We start from the raw sequence: 16,825 nt of genomic DNA, 5'->3' as shown, positions 1-16,825 counted from the left end.
ACAACACCCAAAAAACAGGCAATACCAAGCCCAAATTCACCCCCCCCCCCAATTATTCAACTGATTCCAGGTTACTTCATGTTCCCTTTCAACCATTTTCAGCTTGAAACCTATCAGAAAAATAAACTGAACCGTTTTAGTAATTCACAGTCTTGGTCCCAATGATGCAATCTCATTAAGGTCAAATGACAAACTAAATTAGAGTTAAGTTTTCCTGTAATATAACTTTCTGTATGTTTAACAATTATATAAAGTAGAGTTACATACTATAAACATCACAATGACATAATAGCCTTCCACTGCATTCTCTGAGCTCCGAAAAAACAAAAAGGTACAAAAAAAACACCATAGTCCTTTCAGAGGGTTAAATGGGTGCTCTTAACCACAGTAAAATAGTGCTGAATTTGATTTTGTTTCACTGGGCTATTTAGGAAATAACATAGAATGACATGGACATATCAGGGTCTTAACCACATCACAGGTTGCTTTGGAACAAGCCAACATGCTAAAAAATTGGCCACCAAGTTAAATCTCCCAAGTCTATGCACACTCTGAATTTCAATATTGAATTTACTTAAAAACGTATTTGCATTGAAATAGGGCAACATTGCAAGAGAAAGCAGATGAATTACTGTGTGCAGAGTGCACAGAGGAAACAACTGAAACTTAAATCATTCTTCTTGCCTGTTCAACAGGTTATAGAACATTATTTTAGCCAATTACTGTATTGTGTTGATAGTACCTCAGTAACCTCATTAGAAATATTGAACAATTATCTTTTCTCATAAATAGCCTAAATTTACATTCCGACTATCCTTCAAGTTTGTCTCACACTTACTGAGCTTTGCTGTAACATATAATCCATATTGATTTTAAAGATATAATTCAGTTGAATTTCTTTCTTGTTGTTGAAACATGATAATTAACAAGGCCCCATTCAGTAGATGTTATGTAAACCTAAAAGCATTGAAAATTAAATTGCTTTGATCCTATGTTTTAATCTGTGCACGTGCTCTGACCATTGACTAACTGCACATCATACTGGGGGTAACCGCAGAGCCTGCACTGAGGGTTCAGGCTTTTCATCGCCCACGTGCTTTTACTTCCTGTCACCTGCGACTTTTAGCAATTTAAATCTGACTGTCCCAGCCAAGAGCTAAGAATCTTTTGGTAGCTTTTGCGTTTGCTGTTTAATCTATTAGCTATATTTATTCTTCATGTTAAAGGCAGTAACAGGAAAGTGAACAGTCACTGCAACAGAAAGACTTGTAAAGGAAATGAAGACCCCTCAACGCCACTGAACTAGGAGACCCGGGTCGTTTTGCATCCTATAATTTTCTCACTCACAAACGAGTGAGAAACATCAGCCATAACCAGTGGCAATAGTAAACTCCAACAGCAAAACCCATACAACATTTTTTTAAATGTATCTGACTGGAGTGACATTTCTGGGAACTTTTATTTTGCTCTACTTGTCCATGGAGAGTGAACCCATCTGCTGTAAAGGTAGGACTGAGCAGACTGTCAGCTTGAAATTCCCACTTTATCTTTCCTGCACTGTGATAGGGAAACTGTAGGCTTAGGTCTGAACGATATCAAAAGATGCACCTGAAGGTTGTTGTTGCTCATTATTTGTTAAACTTATTCTATTGAAGTATTATTATTGGTCTGCCTATGACTGTTGCTAATTTTATTATTTACTACCACAAACTCGAATACAATTATTTTGCACAATCCATCTGGTGGGGAGGTTTCCAAAATAGTAGAAGTCACAGAGAAATACAAATAATGGAAAAGTGGGATAATGGGACCCAGAGGGATCCATTAAACTGAATCTACATACAAGCTTTAAACAGTCTTAATATTACAGCAAGTTCTAGTTCAGTACTGCGTTAAACCTTTAAGATTTATGATGGTGAAAGGATTGTTTCAGAAATAAACATGACTGATGTTGATTTTCCTCAAGGCTAGAACATTCATAGATTGTAATTGCACTTTCTTCAGGTTAAATGTCTGCTCATGGTTTATCCCAATCAGTGTTTTCTCGTGAAGGCTGTGAAAACATTTCCAAAACATGCTAATTCAGAGTGAAAATCAGCCACTTTTTTTTGTGTTTTCAGCAGATACTTCTTTCTAAAAGCACAATTTAAATTTTCAGACAATTTCAATTTCAAAGTCTGTGTTTCATAGAGTCATGGGAATGGGCAGGACTGGAAAAGACCATTGTCCACCTGGTTGGTACCAAAGTTCAAAATGGATCCTATTATACTCTGTCTCTTCAATCGCCCTGATATTCACATAATATATTCACATAAAGTCTATCAAATTGTGTTCTTGAGTATTATCTATCAGAAAATATTGCAATGGAATAATCAAAACTATCAAGTTTCATTTGCAAAATAACAGTTTTGTAATAAAATTCCTTTTACATTTAAAGAAAAATCTCATTTTTAGCAACAATATCTGACAACATCCATGTTAAAGATTTTTTTTTAAGTATGTTAAATTTTATTTTAATTGCCTAGGCTAAAGTTGGGTTCCACAGTTATTCATGAGCTCAGAAACAGATTTTTAAGTCATAATGTATATCTTACACTCTTTACAGTGTTATCTGTCAAAACTTGTAGTTATAGTATATTGTACCTCTTTAAATTTATTTGTTTTTTTATTTCAGTTGCTTAGCTGTTAATTTATAATTATCCTGCAGTTATACTATCACTCTTGTGTCATTGTAAGCTTGCTCATTAATGCGAACTGCCAGTACAACTCACCAGTCAGTTCCCAAAGCACACTAAAGCAAAGTGGTGTGAGAACCCGTTTAGCAGGGCATCACACACCACTTGAGCTTAGCGCTGACTGCGGTATTGCTCTGTTCTGGCACGAAGGTGGGTTTAAAACATGCGCAGGCAGTCCCCTTGGCCACTTTATAAACTTAGGCCTAGAAATTGGGTTTTGGCTTAGCCAGGGCTTTAGCGCCGGAAGTTAGTGCCGGCGCTAAGTCCCCCTGCGCGCGCCAAAAATTCAGTAGCGCCGTGCCCAAACGGCTGCCGGCGCTACTGAAGGGTCTTAGCGCCTGGAAAAGGGCGCTAACTGCCGTTTAGCGCTGCAATTCCGGCACTGCGGCACCCGATGCGGTGCGGCAGGCTGGGGAAGTGCAGGCCTCCTCCTTCCGTTAAGGAGGAGCTGCCTGCACCCGGCCGCGGCCCGCGCAAATCTGTTTAAAAATGAGCCCGGCACCTCGGACAAGTGCCGGGCTTGCATCTGTTCCGGGGGGGGGGGGGGGAGAAGTCCGGGGAGGGAGCTGCGGGCAGGCGGCCGGCGGGAAAGCGGCCGGCCGCCGCGGGGCCTTTAATGCGCCGGCGCAAACACATGTTGGACTCTGTTGCCAGAGTCTTAGTTGCGGCTGCCACAGGCGAGGCGGCCGCAACTGAATTTCGGCGCTGGGGCCCGTCGGCATGGCAACCGGGACGCTGCGCACACCGATGACGTCATCGGTGCCGGCGCAGCGCTACCGGTGCAACGCCGCTTTAGGGCCCCAGGGAATTTTTCAACTGGCCATAACTCTGGCGCTAGTCCCTCTAGCGCCTCAAAAGCGGCGCTAAGGCTAGTGAATTTCTAGGCCTTAGTATTTAGCAATTCTAATATTATATGAGAAAGTGAATGCTGCCAACATTCACTCCTACTGTTCAGTAATCACTGGAGGGAGATTAGAGCTATGTGTGTCCATATAAGCATGCATACACATAACTCACACCTAGTGAGTGGAGTGAGTAACAGCCAGGTGAGGTCTACAGTATAACACAGGTTTTGCTGACTGCGCTTCATACTCAATTTTTCTAAGACCAGTGCTGTAAAACAACTGCAGTCTTTGTTTGTTAAGCACTTACTGGCAGTCCTATTGTAAGTTCATCTGAATGGCCAGAGATCCCTGATTGAAGATGAATTTATGAAATGCGCTTAAATTTGGCATGTGCCGTATTACTGAAGGATAAGAGTAAGTCTGTTTCTGGTGACTTTGCAGTGAGATCAGTATCGTTAATTAATGTAATTTTTTTTCTTTATTCATTGGCATTGTGATCAAGGCCAGCCCTTATTGCCCTTAACTGAGTGGCTTGCTAGACCATTTCAGAGTCAACCACATTGCTGTGGGTCTAGAGTCATATATAGGCCAGACTGGGTAAGGGCAGCACATTAGTGAACCAGATAGGTTTTTATGACAAACTGGTAGTTTTCATGGTCACCATTACTGATTCTAGCATTTTATTTATTAACTGAATTGAATTTCCCCAGCTGCCATGGTGGGATTTGAACACACTGCATTACTAGTCCAGTAACATAGCCACTATGCTACCGTCCCCTTCATTGAATATATAGTCTGCATGTTGTAGTTTATAAGATCTTATAGCAGATTAATAATTTACTCATGATTTCCCAGTAATTCTTATCAAGTTATGAATACAATTGATAAAAATACAATTACTGATCAAACAGTTGTTAATATTAATTCTGAATACATAAATACTGACCCATTTCTTGCCAAGAGATAATTTAAAGTTGACATTTACAATTCACTGTCCCCTTTCCAGTGACCTCACAATTTCAGTTTAGCTTCACTGAGTTAAAATAAACCAAGTGGCAGTAAGTTTGTGTAGTGCAAGGCACAGAGCATGGCCACAATTCAAAAAACTAAGATAAGGTTTAAATAATTTTGTAAAGAAAATGAATTAGACTGAAGCAGTCAAAAACTTAAACTGGTGTCTTTTTTCTAAAATCATTGGGCAAAGATTCTTAGTCTCCATAAAGATAACTTGGACACCCTTGATGGCTCAGCTGGTTAAGGTATTAGTAGCTGAGCCATACAGACCAGGAACATTGCAGTTTAATTCTCTGATCTGTACTGAGTTAACTGTACGCTAGTCCTCAGCACCCCTGGCAAAGAGAGAGGGAAACTGGCTAGGATTTCTGCTCTGATTCCTATCCTGCAAGTGCAACCCCCGATGTAAGTGTGCATATGTTAACATCAGGTGAGGATAGGATTGAGTTTGACTCTGATGCACCCTGAGCTCAGACAGGAAGAGTGGGCACTTAGCCAATTTCAGAGCGGGGTTCTTAAATCGGTGCTAGGCACCTCATCAGCATATGCAAGAGGCTTAATGCCTATTATGGCATAGAGTGTATTTCATGCCTCCTTGGGGCGTGGAAATAGCCCCGCAAAATTTGAGTTCTTTGCCCCTGTTTCGCGGCCAAGAAACAGGTAAAAGGAGCTGCAATTTTGGCTCCTATGTTTTCATAACTTTTTGACAGTGAATTTAAGAAGCGAATATTAAAGCCAAAGAGACTTTTCGACAATTGCCTCATACTGTATCTAATATTACTACTGTTACCTGTCAGCTGATTAAAAACACTTTACAGTGGATAATTGTATAATGAGGTACATTTTCTCTGCAACTACAGGAGTTGAATAGCTATCTGCAAATAAAATGTGGAATAAAGCTACAAAATAAGTGTAAAGCATGTTCCACGATTACAGAACATGCTGGTGAATCACTAGCGAAACCTGCTAACTTAACTTAGGTCTCTGTATGTGTAGTTTACTTTCAATCACGTAATATCTGGGATAAAATCTGTGAACTTCAAATAAAGTCTGTGAATTTCAGATGCTGAATATCACAGAAAATTTGTGAACTTTAAGGAATATTAAAATATTTCTTCATTTGCATTTCAGAGATGGTTACATTTAAGATTATAATTGACAGACAGTATCTAATACATGAATAACTGCATAAACTTCTTTAGCACAAACAAGTAGAATATTTAAATACATCATGTACATTTAGCACTGTGATATAAAAAGTATCTATTTCCTACACCATGTGATACTGTCTTGCTTAATGTGTGAAGTTGGTACCACATCGAAATTAGAGTGAACTTTTCCAAATGCTGTAACTTCAGATATTACTGTTCAGTCCCCTTGCTGTTTACTTCAGTGTTTGTGAAACTGTGTTCTGTAAAAAGACAAGCCATGGTTTTAACTGTTGGTGTGACTAAAGCTATAAAACGTAGGCAATTACATTTGTTGGGTAGATATTTGACTGAGTCACAATAGAAAAAATAATGATTGACTTCTAACCCTAACTGGCAATTATTATTAGAAACTATCGTGCACAGGATTTTTTTTTACATAAATGGGTCCTTTCTAATTAACTAAGATTGACCTTAACATTTTAGCATATGTCTTAATGGTTATCTTATCTGCTAAAATTAAGAATTAAATCTAGTTGGTACTACCCTCTGTTTCCCAATTAATTAGATCCTAAAATTGAAACTAATATCCTTCTGTTACAGTGCTAGATCAGTGGCACAATTTCTGCAGACAGCATTTGGACTGTGGGGTTTAATTTATTATAAGAAATAGTTCTCACTAGAGTGAGTTGACTGGTTTCAGAGAGTAAGGGTCTCCGAGTAATGTTCCCAGATTTGCACTTTACAAGGACAGGAGGAAGCAATGCAAGCCAGGTTAGGAGACAAGAGGACCAAGTTAGAATGTGCCACATTACAATGGGGCAAAATACCACCTATCTAATCAGGCAAATACTCCTAACCTTTCTCACACCTGAACCTTATGTCTGGAAGCCCTCAATATATAGGTACTTGTGAATGTCAAGTTCTGATTTAACCTGCTGGCACAACAGAGACACTAGCTTTCCTATGTATTGATCACATAACCAAACAGAAATGTCTTTTTTGATCATCACTAAGTTAATTACAGTTCAAGTGATTGGTTTTTTTCTTTGCCTTTTATTCCCACAGAGATTCCAGTAAAACAGTATCCTTCGCATCTAAGTGTTGAACCTGGGCATTCAGCTGCCATCATTTGTGCTTTTGAACTTGATGTCAGTAATGGAAATGAGATTGATGTTTACTGGGTTAAACAAGTAAATCAAAGTGAAACTCATGATGTACTCCACATTTCTTCAAAGAGATTTCCCACACTGGATACAAATACAATTCGCAATGATTCTGAAGGATCCTTCAGTTTCTCTGGGAATCTAAGACAAGGTTTAATTGTTCTAGAATTTAAAAACATTCAAAAAACAGACTTTGGCTTGTACATCTGCAAAGTAACTAGAACTATACCCCCTCCACCGATGGAAGGAAGAGGGAATGGTACCAACATCGTTGGTAAGATTCACTGTTTTCCTTTGTCATTATTAAGCATTTGTATTCATTAAAACGAATGATGACTAAGTTAGGTCATGGCATCTTTTTTGTCACTAGTGCAAAATAATTTTGTTATGAGAAGCCTGTAACCGCAGTTGGAATTCCCACGTTAATGTGGAAATGTTTAGCTGTAAAGTAGAGCACTCTCTACACACCCCAAACATTGTGTCTCATTCTTAATCATAGAAAAGCAGTGTTAATGTATTGCTACTTGTTATACAATGCTAACGCAAAGCTAACGGCTAAGGGAGCAACTCAGACAGTAATTTTTGGATTTCCGCATTTAACCGCGCATCTGCTCTCGCCTGAAATTGCTGTACCATTTGTGCATAAATAACGGTGAGCATTATTAGCCTCACCATTATTTTGACAGCCAATTATGGGCCAATGTATCAACCCACTGGATAAAAATCATATCTCACTTATTTAGCAGTGTGTTGATTCCTCATGGTTTTCATATTGTAACATCTTTAGTCACCCTGCCTATTAGGAAACAACTTAGGGAACACTGAGTAGAATCATTGAATAGTACAGCTCAGAAGGAGGCCATTCGGCCCATTGAGTCTGCGCCGGCTCTTTCAAAGAGCTATTCAGTTAGTCCCACTCCCCCGCACTTTCCCCATATCCATGCTATTTTTTCTCCTTCAAATATTTATCCAGTTCCCTTTTGAAGGCTACTATTGAATCTGTATCCACCACCCTATCAGGCAGTGCATTACAAATCCTAACCATTTGTTGCGTAAAAAAGTTTCCCCTCATGTTACCTCTGGTTCTTTTGCGAATCATCTTAAATCTGTACCCTCTGGTTATCCACCCTTCAGCTATTGGAAACAGTTTCTCTTTATTTACTCTATCTAAATCCTTCATGATTTTAAACACTTCTATCCAAATCTCCTCTTAGCCTTCTTTGCTTCAAGGAGAACAACCCCAGCTTCTCCAGTCTATCCATGGAACTGTAATCCCTCATCACCAGAACCATTGTAGTAAATCTCTTCTGTACCCTCTCCAAAGCCTTCACGCCCTTCCTAAAGTGTGGTGCCCAGAATTGAATACAATACTCCAGCTGGGGCCGAACTAATGTTTTATAAAGGTTTAGCATAACTTCCTGGCTTTTGTACTTTATGCCTCTATTTATAAAGCCCAGGATCCCATATGCTTTATTAACTGCTTCGTTAACCTGACCTGTCACCTTCAAAGATTTGTGCACAAGCACCCCAGGTCTCTCTGTTCTTGCACCCCCTTTAAAATTGTATCATTTAATGTGTATGGTCTCTCCTCATTCTTCCAACCAAAATGTATCACCTCACACTTCTCTGCATTGAATTTCATCTGTCTTGAGTCCGCCCATTCCACCAACCTGTCTGTCTTCTTGAAGTCTATTAATATCTTCCTCACTGTTTATTACACTTCCAAGTTTTGTGTCATCTGCAAATTTTGAAATTGTGCCCTGTACCCCCCAAGTCCAAGTCATGAATGTATCAAACACAGTTCGTTCTTCGTTCTTTAATGAAAATAGTTTTGAGGAAAGAGCTTGCACTTACATGGCACCTTTCACATCTACAGCATGTCCCAAAGCACTTCACAGCCAGTGAAGTACTTCTGAAATGTAGTCAATGTTGTAGCACAACAGCTAGTTTACAGACAAGTCCCACAAACAGTAATGAGATAAATGACCAGATAATCTGTTTTAGTGATGTTGGTTGGGGGATAAATGTTAGCCAGGACAGCAGGAGAAACCCCCTGCTCTTCTTCAAATAGTGCTATGGGATCTTTTACAGCCAGCTGAAAGGGAAGACAGTGCCTCAGTTTAACAGCTCACCTGCCAGATAACACCTCCGACAGTGCAGTACTGCCTCAGTATCAGATTATGTGCTGGAGCCGGGCTTAAAGCCCACAGCTTTCTGATTTAAAAAGTGAGAGTGCTACCATTAAGCAAAGTGTAAGTGAAAAAAGTCTAAATTATTTTCTTTTTGTTGTCAGATTCCTTAGATTTGTTTTCTACTATATTATGTTATTAGGAAGTTTAAAAAAAATTCTTCCCTTATTTGTGCTGCTTAAACTTGCTGCTAATCAAGATGACTGTGTTGACCTTCGTATTCTGTGGGAAGTTCATTTTACTATTCCAAATAAGACTGAAACTGCAAAGCAATTGATCACAAACATACGCAGGCAAAGTTGATTGTTCAATCACATTATTAATAAATGATATAGTAAATGACAGATTGGGCAGAACCAAATGCAACATTTATAATTGAGCCAGAAACACTGAAAATTAAGATTCCAAACAAGTTAGCATCCAAAAATACCAGTAGTTATGTATTATTGAAATGTTTTGCCGCTAAATATCTGAACAGTTTTAAATGTATGTGAATAAGGACTATGGTTGACGCTACTGTCTATTAATATATTCATCAGTTATTAGCTATTTCAACAAGCTGAATCACACTCAAGGTTGTCATGCATTTCTTTTCAGAATACAGGAAACTTGCTCCCAAATCAGGTAAATATATCATATGGGAAAGAAAAGCTTTCAGATAAAAAGCATAGTTGGTAAGATTTCACAAGAAGGTGGGGTTTCTGTATAATTCCTGTTTCAAACTGAAGTACATTTTGGTTGTGATAATGTAAATGTTTAAACTTTAGAAATGACTGTTGGCAATATTAGCAAAGCACACTTAATGCATTTATATGACTTTCCTTTGCTATTTTAACGGAGGTGTTAATTTATTTAAAACAAATGAGCAAATTATTCTGTTAAAACAGCAGACGAAGGAGGATCATGTGCTAATACCACCAACAGTCACTTCTAGAGTTTACAGTACTGAAGATTGCAGCCCAATATCCAAAAAAATATATATTTAAAGTTTAAAAGATTTGTATGATTAAATGTATTATTTATTACCAGAGATGTAAATTTTCTGTTATTACTTCTGTAATTAATTGTTTATTTACTTTCAGAGAGCAGGAATCTCACGGGAGAATTAGGTAAACAGGATCGACAATTTCTTTACACATTTCAAATGACTGCACTACTTAGTGGATAATCCCCGGAGATCATTAAGTGTGATGACTGTTTCGTCAGTGTAAAGACCCTCATTTTAATTATTAGTTCTATGTAGGAGTTCATGACTTAGAGCTTAGTTCTATTCATTGTGAAGAACCCGTGCCTGCAAACTGTGGTTACAGTGGGTTGCAAGAGTTGAGTAGAGCGTTCTCAGCCCTTAGCAATTTTACCTGATTCAGTTCCACCCAAGACTCTGAGGTGCTGCTCCTCTCGCACTCTGAATCGCACAGTTCTCAATCTGCCCATCCCGTGCCCTGGATATTATGCTGCGGCAGCTATTTCTTTCTTTAGAACTAGCGTTTGCTGCCTAATAATTTATCATTAGGTTATAGTTTGTTCACATCCCTATTCAAGTTATAGCTATTACTGAAATAATATATTTATATCTTTATCCTTTACCACTTTCTGATTTTATGGGGGCAATTTTATACATTGTGGTAAAGGTTTTAATTTAATACTTTGCAATTATCATTTACCTATAAATAGCGCACAATCAAATTTGATGTGGTCTTGAACCATGACATGGAATCAATACATTTTTTATTTATTCTCAGAATGTGGGCAGTGCTGGCAAGGAATAATTTACTTTCCATTCCCATGTGCCTGAGAAGGTGGTGATGGGCCTTCTTCTAATGTATGTTTTTTTCTTAAAACTGAGTGGTTGGTTTGTAAGGCCGCTTCAGAGAACTTAGGAGTCAATCACATGGTGTAGGACGAGAGCCATATTTAGGTTAGAGCAACTGGGGTGGCAGGTTCCTTCCCTGAAAGACATTAGTGAAGCAGCGTTTTTTTTTTAATGACAATCTGGCAGCTCTCATGGTGATTTGTTCGGGTGCCAGCCCACAAGTTGCCAGACTATTAAATTCAATTTCAGAATTTACCACAACGGGATTTAAACTCAACATCTCTAAGATGCCAGTCAAGCACCATAACCACTACAATATAGTGGCCTCAATTATTATTGGCACTTTTACTGTGGTGCGCAACATGAAAGTTAGACGATCATTGACAGTCCTGCTGTTCTGATCTGTGAATCAGGAAATAATGGTCATGGGCACAGCAGTAAGTTAAGGGGTAATTTCCCCTTGAAATTATTGTTTTTACCCCCTTTGTCTGTGCTAATGTCTAACCTAGTAAGCATATACATTCTTTTAAAATAAACCTATAGGAATGCTTTGTAAAATAAACTTTATCCTAGAATAACACCAAAGACTAGGGGCTGGATTTTCCCGGGTCCCACCCGCACGAAGACAGCGGGAAACCCAGTAGTTCGGGTTTCCTGACACATTGTAGAGTTTTAACTCGAAAGTGTGCGTGTGATGGAAAGGGCAGGTTCCCCGCCCAGATATCAGCCTCATTGACAGGCTGGCTTCCAGTCATGCAGGGAACGTGGACCAGGAGGCCACAGGATCCTTCTTCTTAGGCAGTCCCTTGGAACCAAGGATGACTTGCTTCCACATTAAAAATTAGTTCGCAGGTGCTGATTAGTCCAATGCGGGACCTACAGTCTCTGTCACAGGTGGGGAAGACGGTGGTTGAAGGGGCGGGTGGGTGGGGTGCTTGGGTTGACGTGCGCTCCTTGCGCTGCCTGCGCTTGGCTTCCGCTTGCTCCCGGCGAAGAGACTCGAGGTGTTCGGCGCCTTCCTGGATGCTTCTCCTCCACTTTGTGCGGTCTTGGGCCAGGGATTCCCAGGTGTCGGTGGGGATGTTACATTTTTTCAAGGAGGCTTTGAGGGTGTCCTTGAAGCGTTTCCTCTGCCCACCTGGGGCTCTCTTGCTGTGCCGGAGCTCCGAGTAGAGCGCTTGTTTTGGGAGTCTCGAATCGGGCATGCAGACAATGTGACCCGTCCATCAGAGCTGATTAAGTGTGGTCAAAGCTTCGTTGCTGGGGATGTTGGCCTGAGCAAGAACACTGACGTTGGTGCGCCTATCCTGCCAATGGATTTGCAGGATCTTGCGGAGGGAGCGTTGGTGGTACCTCTCCAGTGCTTTGAGGTGCCTGCTGTACATGGTCCAGGTCTCTGAGGCATACAGCAGGGCGGGTATCACTGCTGCTCTGTAGACCATAAGCTTAGTGCTGGGTTTGAGGTCCTGGTCTTCAAACACTCTCTTCCTCAGGTGACCGAAGGCTGCACTGGCACACTGAAGGCAGTGTTGGACTTCGTCGTCGACGTCTGCCCTTGTTGACAGTAGGCTCCTGAGGTATGGAAAGTGGTCCACATTGTCTAAGGCCTTGTCGTGGATTTTGATAATCGGGGGGCAGTACTGTGTGGCGGGGGCAGGTTGGTAGAGGACCTTTGTCTTACGGATGTTTAGTGTAAGGCCCATGCTCTCGTACGCTTCGGTGAAGGTGTTGACGATGGTTTGGAGTTCAACCTCCGAGTGTGCGCAGACGCAAGCGTCGTCTGCGTACTGTAATTCAACGACAGAGGATGGGACGACCTTGGATCTGGACTGGAGGCGACGGAGGTTGAACAGTTTCCCATTTGTTCTGTAAATTAGCTCCACTCCAGTGGGGAGCTTACTGAGGGTAAGATGGAGCATTGCAACAAGGAAGATCGAGAAGAGCGTTGGTGCGATGACACAGCCTTGCTTGATCCTGGTTCGTACGTGAATTGGGTCTGTGGTGGAACCGTTGGTCAGGATCATGGCTTGCATGTCGACGTGAAGCAGGCGGAGGATAGTGACAAACTTTTGAGGGCAGCCGAATTTGAGGAGGACACTCCATAATCCCTCACAGTTGACAGTGTCGAAGGCCTTTGTGAGATCAAAGAAGGCCATGTACAGCGGTTGGTGCTGTTCCCTGCACGTCTCTTGTAATTGACGTGCGGTGAAGATCATGTCCATTGTGCCCCTTAGTGGGCGGAATCCGCATTGCGACTCTGGGAGGAGCTCTTCGGCCACTGGGAGAAGGCGATTGAGGAGGATTCTTGCGATGACTTTCCCTGTGGCAGACAGCAGGGAAACTCCTCTGTAATTACCGCAATCGGACTTGTCACCTTTCTTGAAGATGGTCACAATTACGGAGTCTCTGAGATCCCCTGGCATGCTCTCCTCCTTCCAGATAAGAGAAATGAGTTCATGAATTCGCGCCAGTAGTGCTTCTCCGCCATGCTTTAGTGCCTCGGCGGGGATTCCATCTGCTCCTGAGGCCTTTTTGTTCTTCAGTTGTCGGATGGCCTTTTCAACCTCATGCCGGGCTGGGATTGTGCTGAGATGGTGGCGGGTAGCATGCTGTGGGATGGAGTTGAGGACACTTGTGTTGAAGACAGAGTCGTGGTTAAGGAGATCTTCGAAGTGCTCCTTCCTGCTGGGCCCAGGATGGTTGTGGGGGGAGGGTTCGATCCCGGGGGGTGGGGGGCGGGGGGGAGGTCCGAACCCCGACTCTGGGGGCTGCGGGCTGCTGGTGGGGGAGCTTGGGGGGCCCGGAGGAAGCACTCCTGCTCCTCCCGGCCCACAAGGATTGTTCCCCGAAGCCTTGTTGCAGCCACCGGGAGACGGGAGCCCCGGGATCCCCGGCCGCCTGCAGTAAAACCTGCAAAGCAGGTTAAAGTAGAGGCTTCAGGCCTCATTATAATATTTAAATTGTGGCGGGTTGGCTGCCCACCCCCCGTCCTGGCTGAGTGAAAGGTGAAAGTGGGCGGGTTGGAGGTGGGTTTTACATTTTTACAACTTTCACTTCCCTCCAAGGCTCCAACCCACCTGTCCTTACCTGTGAAAATTCAGACCCTAGGTTTTAATAATGTTGGCACAAAACCCATTGGTTGACAGCATTATAAAAAATTATAATTTCTGCACCTGGTACCTCGATATACCCCTAAAAGGCAGGGCACTTCAATGAGCTGCAGTGATTGTAAATACTATTGGAATTAGGTGTTATTTTGTTTTGTGCCAGCACAGGCCATCATTTGTTTTCAGCAAAACAAAATGGAGGCAATGCTTTAAAGACGTGAATTAATTTACCTTGTTCAGTAAACAAAAGGGCTTACGCTTCCTTTATTTTATCTTTTAGGAACTGGAAATGCAACATATCAGCATCAATACAGTATCAGTGAAAATATACTTATTACAGTAATTGTGGGCCTTGTGGTATATGCTGTGATTATGACAGTCCTCGCATCAGTTGGTTGGGTAAGTTGGTTTGCAGTAACCTCACCTTGGAGAAAGCACATCCAGATTATATAGTATTATACTGCAACTGTAGTGATTGAAAACTCTTGTCAGTTGATAAGTGCCAGGCAATGACTATCTCCAACAAGCGAGAGTCTAACCACTGCCCCTTGACATTCAATGGCGTTACCATCGCCGAATCCCCCATTATCAACATCCTGGTGGTCACCATTGACCAGAAACTTAACTGGACCAGCCACATAAATACTGTGGCAACAAGAGCAGGTCAGAGGCTAGGTATTCTATGGCAAGTGTCTCACCTCCTGACTCCCCAAAGCTTTCTACCATCTACAAGGCACAAGTAAGGAGTGTGATGGAATACTCTCCACTTGCCTGGATGAGTGAAGCTCCAACAACACACAAGAAGCTCGACACAATACAGGACAAAGCAGCCTGCTTGATTGGCACCCCATCTACCACCTTAAACATTCACTTTCTCCACCACCGGCATACCGTGGCTGCAGTGTGTACCATCTACAAGATGCACTGCAGCAACTCGCCAAGGCTTCTTCGGCAGCACTTCCACCTAGAAGAACAAGGGCAGCAGGCGCATGGGAACACCATCACCTCTAAGTTCCCCTCCAAGTCACACACCATCCTGACTTAGAAGTATATCGCCGTTCCTTCATCGTCGCTGGGTCAAAATCCTGGAACTCCCTCCCTAACAGCACTGTGGGAGTACCTTCACCACACGGACTGCAGCAGTTCAAAGAAGGCGGCTCACCACCACCTTCTCAAGGGCAATTAGGGATGGGCAATAAATGCTGGCCTTGACAGCGACGCCCACATCCCATAACCGAATTAAAAAAAACTCATACTCATCAGTTCCCACCTGAGTCATTATGAGTAAATTCCTGGAATTAGTTTGTCGCATATTTCCATTGAAATAATATTATGGTCACCAGGACGACTTGGTGGCATTTTCCTCATTCACTTTCAATAATCAAACATAAATGTTTGGCAAGAACACTATTGTGTCAATGGAAAACAAATATTAAAATAGTTCTATTTATAATTATCATACAAATAAATATCTTCTGAAGTTCTAGGACATTTGTAGGCTATAGCTAACGTTTTCTGATGAGTTTCTTTTCTTTTAAAAAAAAACCAGACTTACAAAAGAAGACCAAGAGAAACACAGAGGGACTCGATATATGAAGACATGAGTAAAGCAAAGAGTGAAATGACACAAGTGAGGACGAGAAATTAGGTTGTTCTCATTCTTGGAAGTATATTATCCTTCACATACCAATGAATAAAATTCAAACATCCAAAAAGGCAAATCACATGGACACAATCACTTTATCTGGACTCAGTTCATCGTGTCAAATTCTACATTTGTGATCTGTATACAAACCCCATGAAATAAGTAGCATGTCAGTGTATATATATATAAAAAAGCTAATATGTATATAAGGGATGAGAGCATTGGAGATGTGGATAGTAGGACTCAGAAAATGATTAAGTCATCCTACTGCTATCCTAGTAAATGCTAACAGTAGAATTCTAAAAGGAAGATGTACCATTTAATCTAGACCTTGGACTTGCATGTCAAGGTGATTATTCTCTTCAGCAGATTAATTCAAACAGTTATTTTTGGGAAAGTATGAAGGTTGCTCCAAATGGCTCCTTGCATGATTCTGTTCAAGGTCATACTTTTGATATTGGTGCATGAAGTTGAGAATCTCTGATCAACTCACTGTTATTTTTCCAAAGAGACCCCATATCTGCCTGGGGATAATACTGTGAAATATACACCACAAGTCATTTAGTCCAACTGTTTTGTAGCACGTTTCTTATTGCTTTATCTTCATAAGAAACAAAGTTGGTCAGTCTTTGCAAAGCTCCAGTTCTTCAAAAGAAAAATGAGTCACATACTCTATCACAGCACACATACTTCACCTCTTCAATGTTTACTTCTGCTAGATGGTGGGCTAAGAATTCTAAATGATGTTATGGCTAACATATAAATTCTCACAAAGAGGTCAAGACCAAAACCTTCTCCATTTATGAAGTTCACCACAGTAGCGTTGTCAACATCTCAAAAACATTGTGGTTGTGAACTATGAATTGTAAGGTTAGCATAATTTCAGTATGTTTATGATATTTGGACTCCCTAGGCTCTTAATCAATTTGTCCTGTAAATATCTTATCACCTGTCACCAATACTAAGAGATGGAGTTGTAGTATGTAACATCCAAAATAGGTGCCTCACTTGGGACCACCAGCTCAATGCTACTGAAAATGGTTAGTTAATATTTCACCTTCTGGGCAAGAGTAGTCAGTAGAGACAGGGTGATGTCTCTTTGGGCTGTAGTTTGCCACCTTATGTGAGGATAAGTGAGACTCACGAGTCTACTGGAGGATACA

General features: G+C 41.3%; 1 protein-coding gene across 1 annotated transcript; it reads left to right on the top strand.

Moving 5' to 3' along the window:
* Nucleotides 1-1,136: 1,136 nt before the first annotated feature.
* Nucleotides 1,137-16,226, top strand: LOC147107678 (uncharacterized). The gene is made up of 6 exons (XM_086007422.1): nt 1,137-1,506; nt 6,811-7,182; nt 9,695-9,721; nt 10,180-10,206; nt 14,298-14,416; nt 15,567-16,226. Exons 1-6 carry the CDS (start codon nt 1,425-1,427, stop codon nt 15,663-15,665), a joined length of 726 nt encoding a protein of 241 aa, XP_085863548.1. The 5' UTR covers nt 1,137-1,424; the 3' UTR covers nt 15,666-16,226.
* The last annotated feature ends 599 nt before the right edge of the window (nt 16,227-16,825 follow it).

Source organism: Somniosus microcephalus, chromosome 14 (assembly GCF_052327205.1).
Source record: "Somniosus microcephalus isolate GS21.2 chromosome 14, FLI_Smic_1.0, whole genome shotgun sequence".
Taxonomy (NCBI): Eukaryota; Metazoa; Chordata; class Chondrichthyes; order Squaliformes; family Somniosidae; genus Somniosus; species Somniosus microcephalus.
Note: the sequence above shows the minus strand (reverse complement) of the source record. Positions and strands in the feature narration are given on the sequence as shown.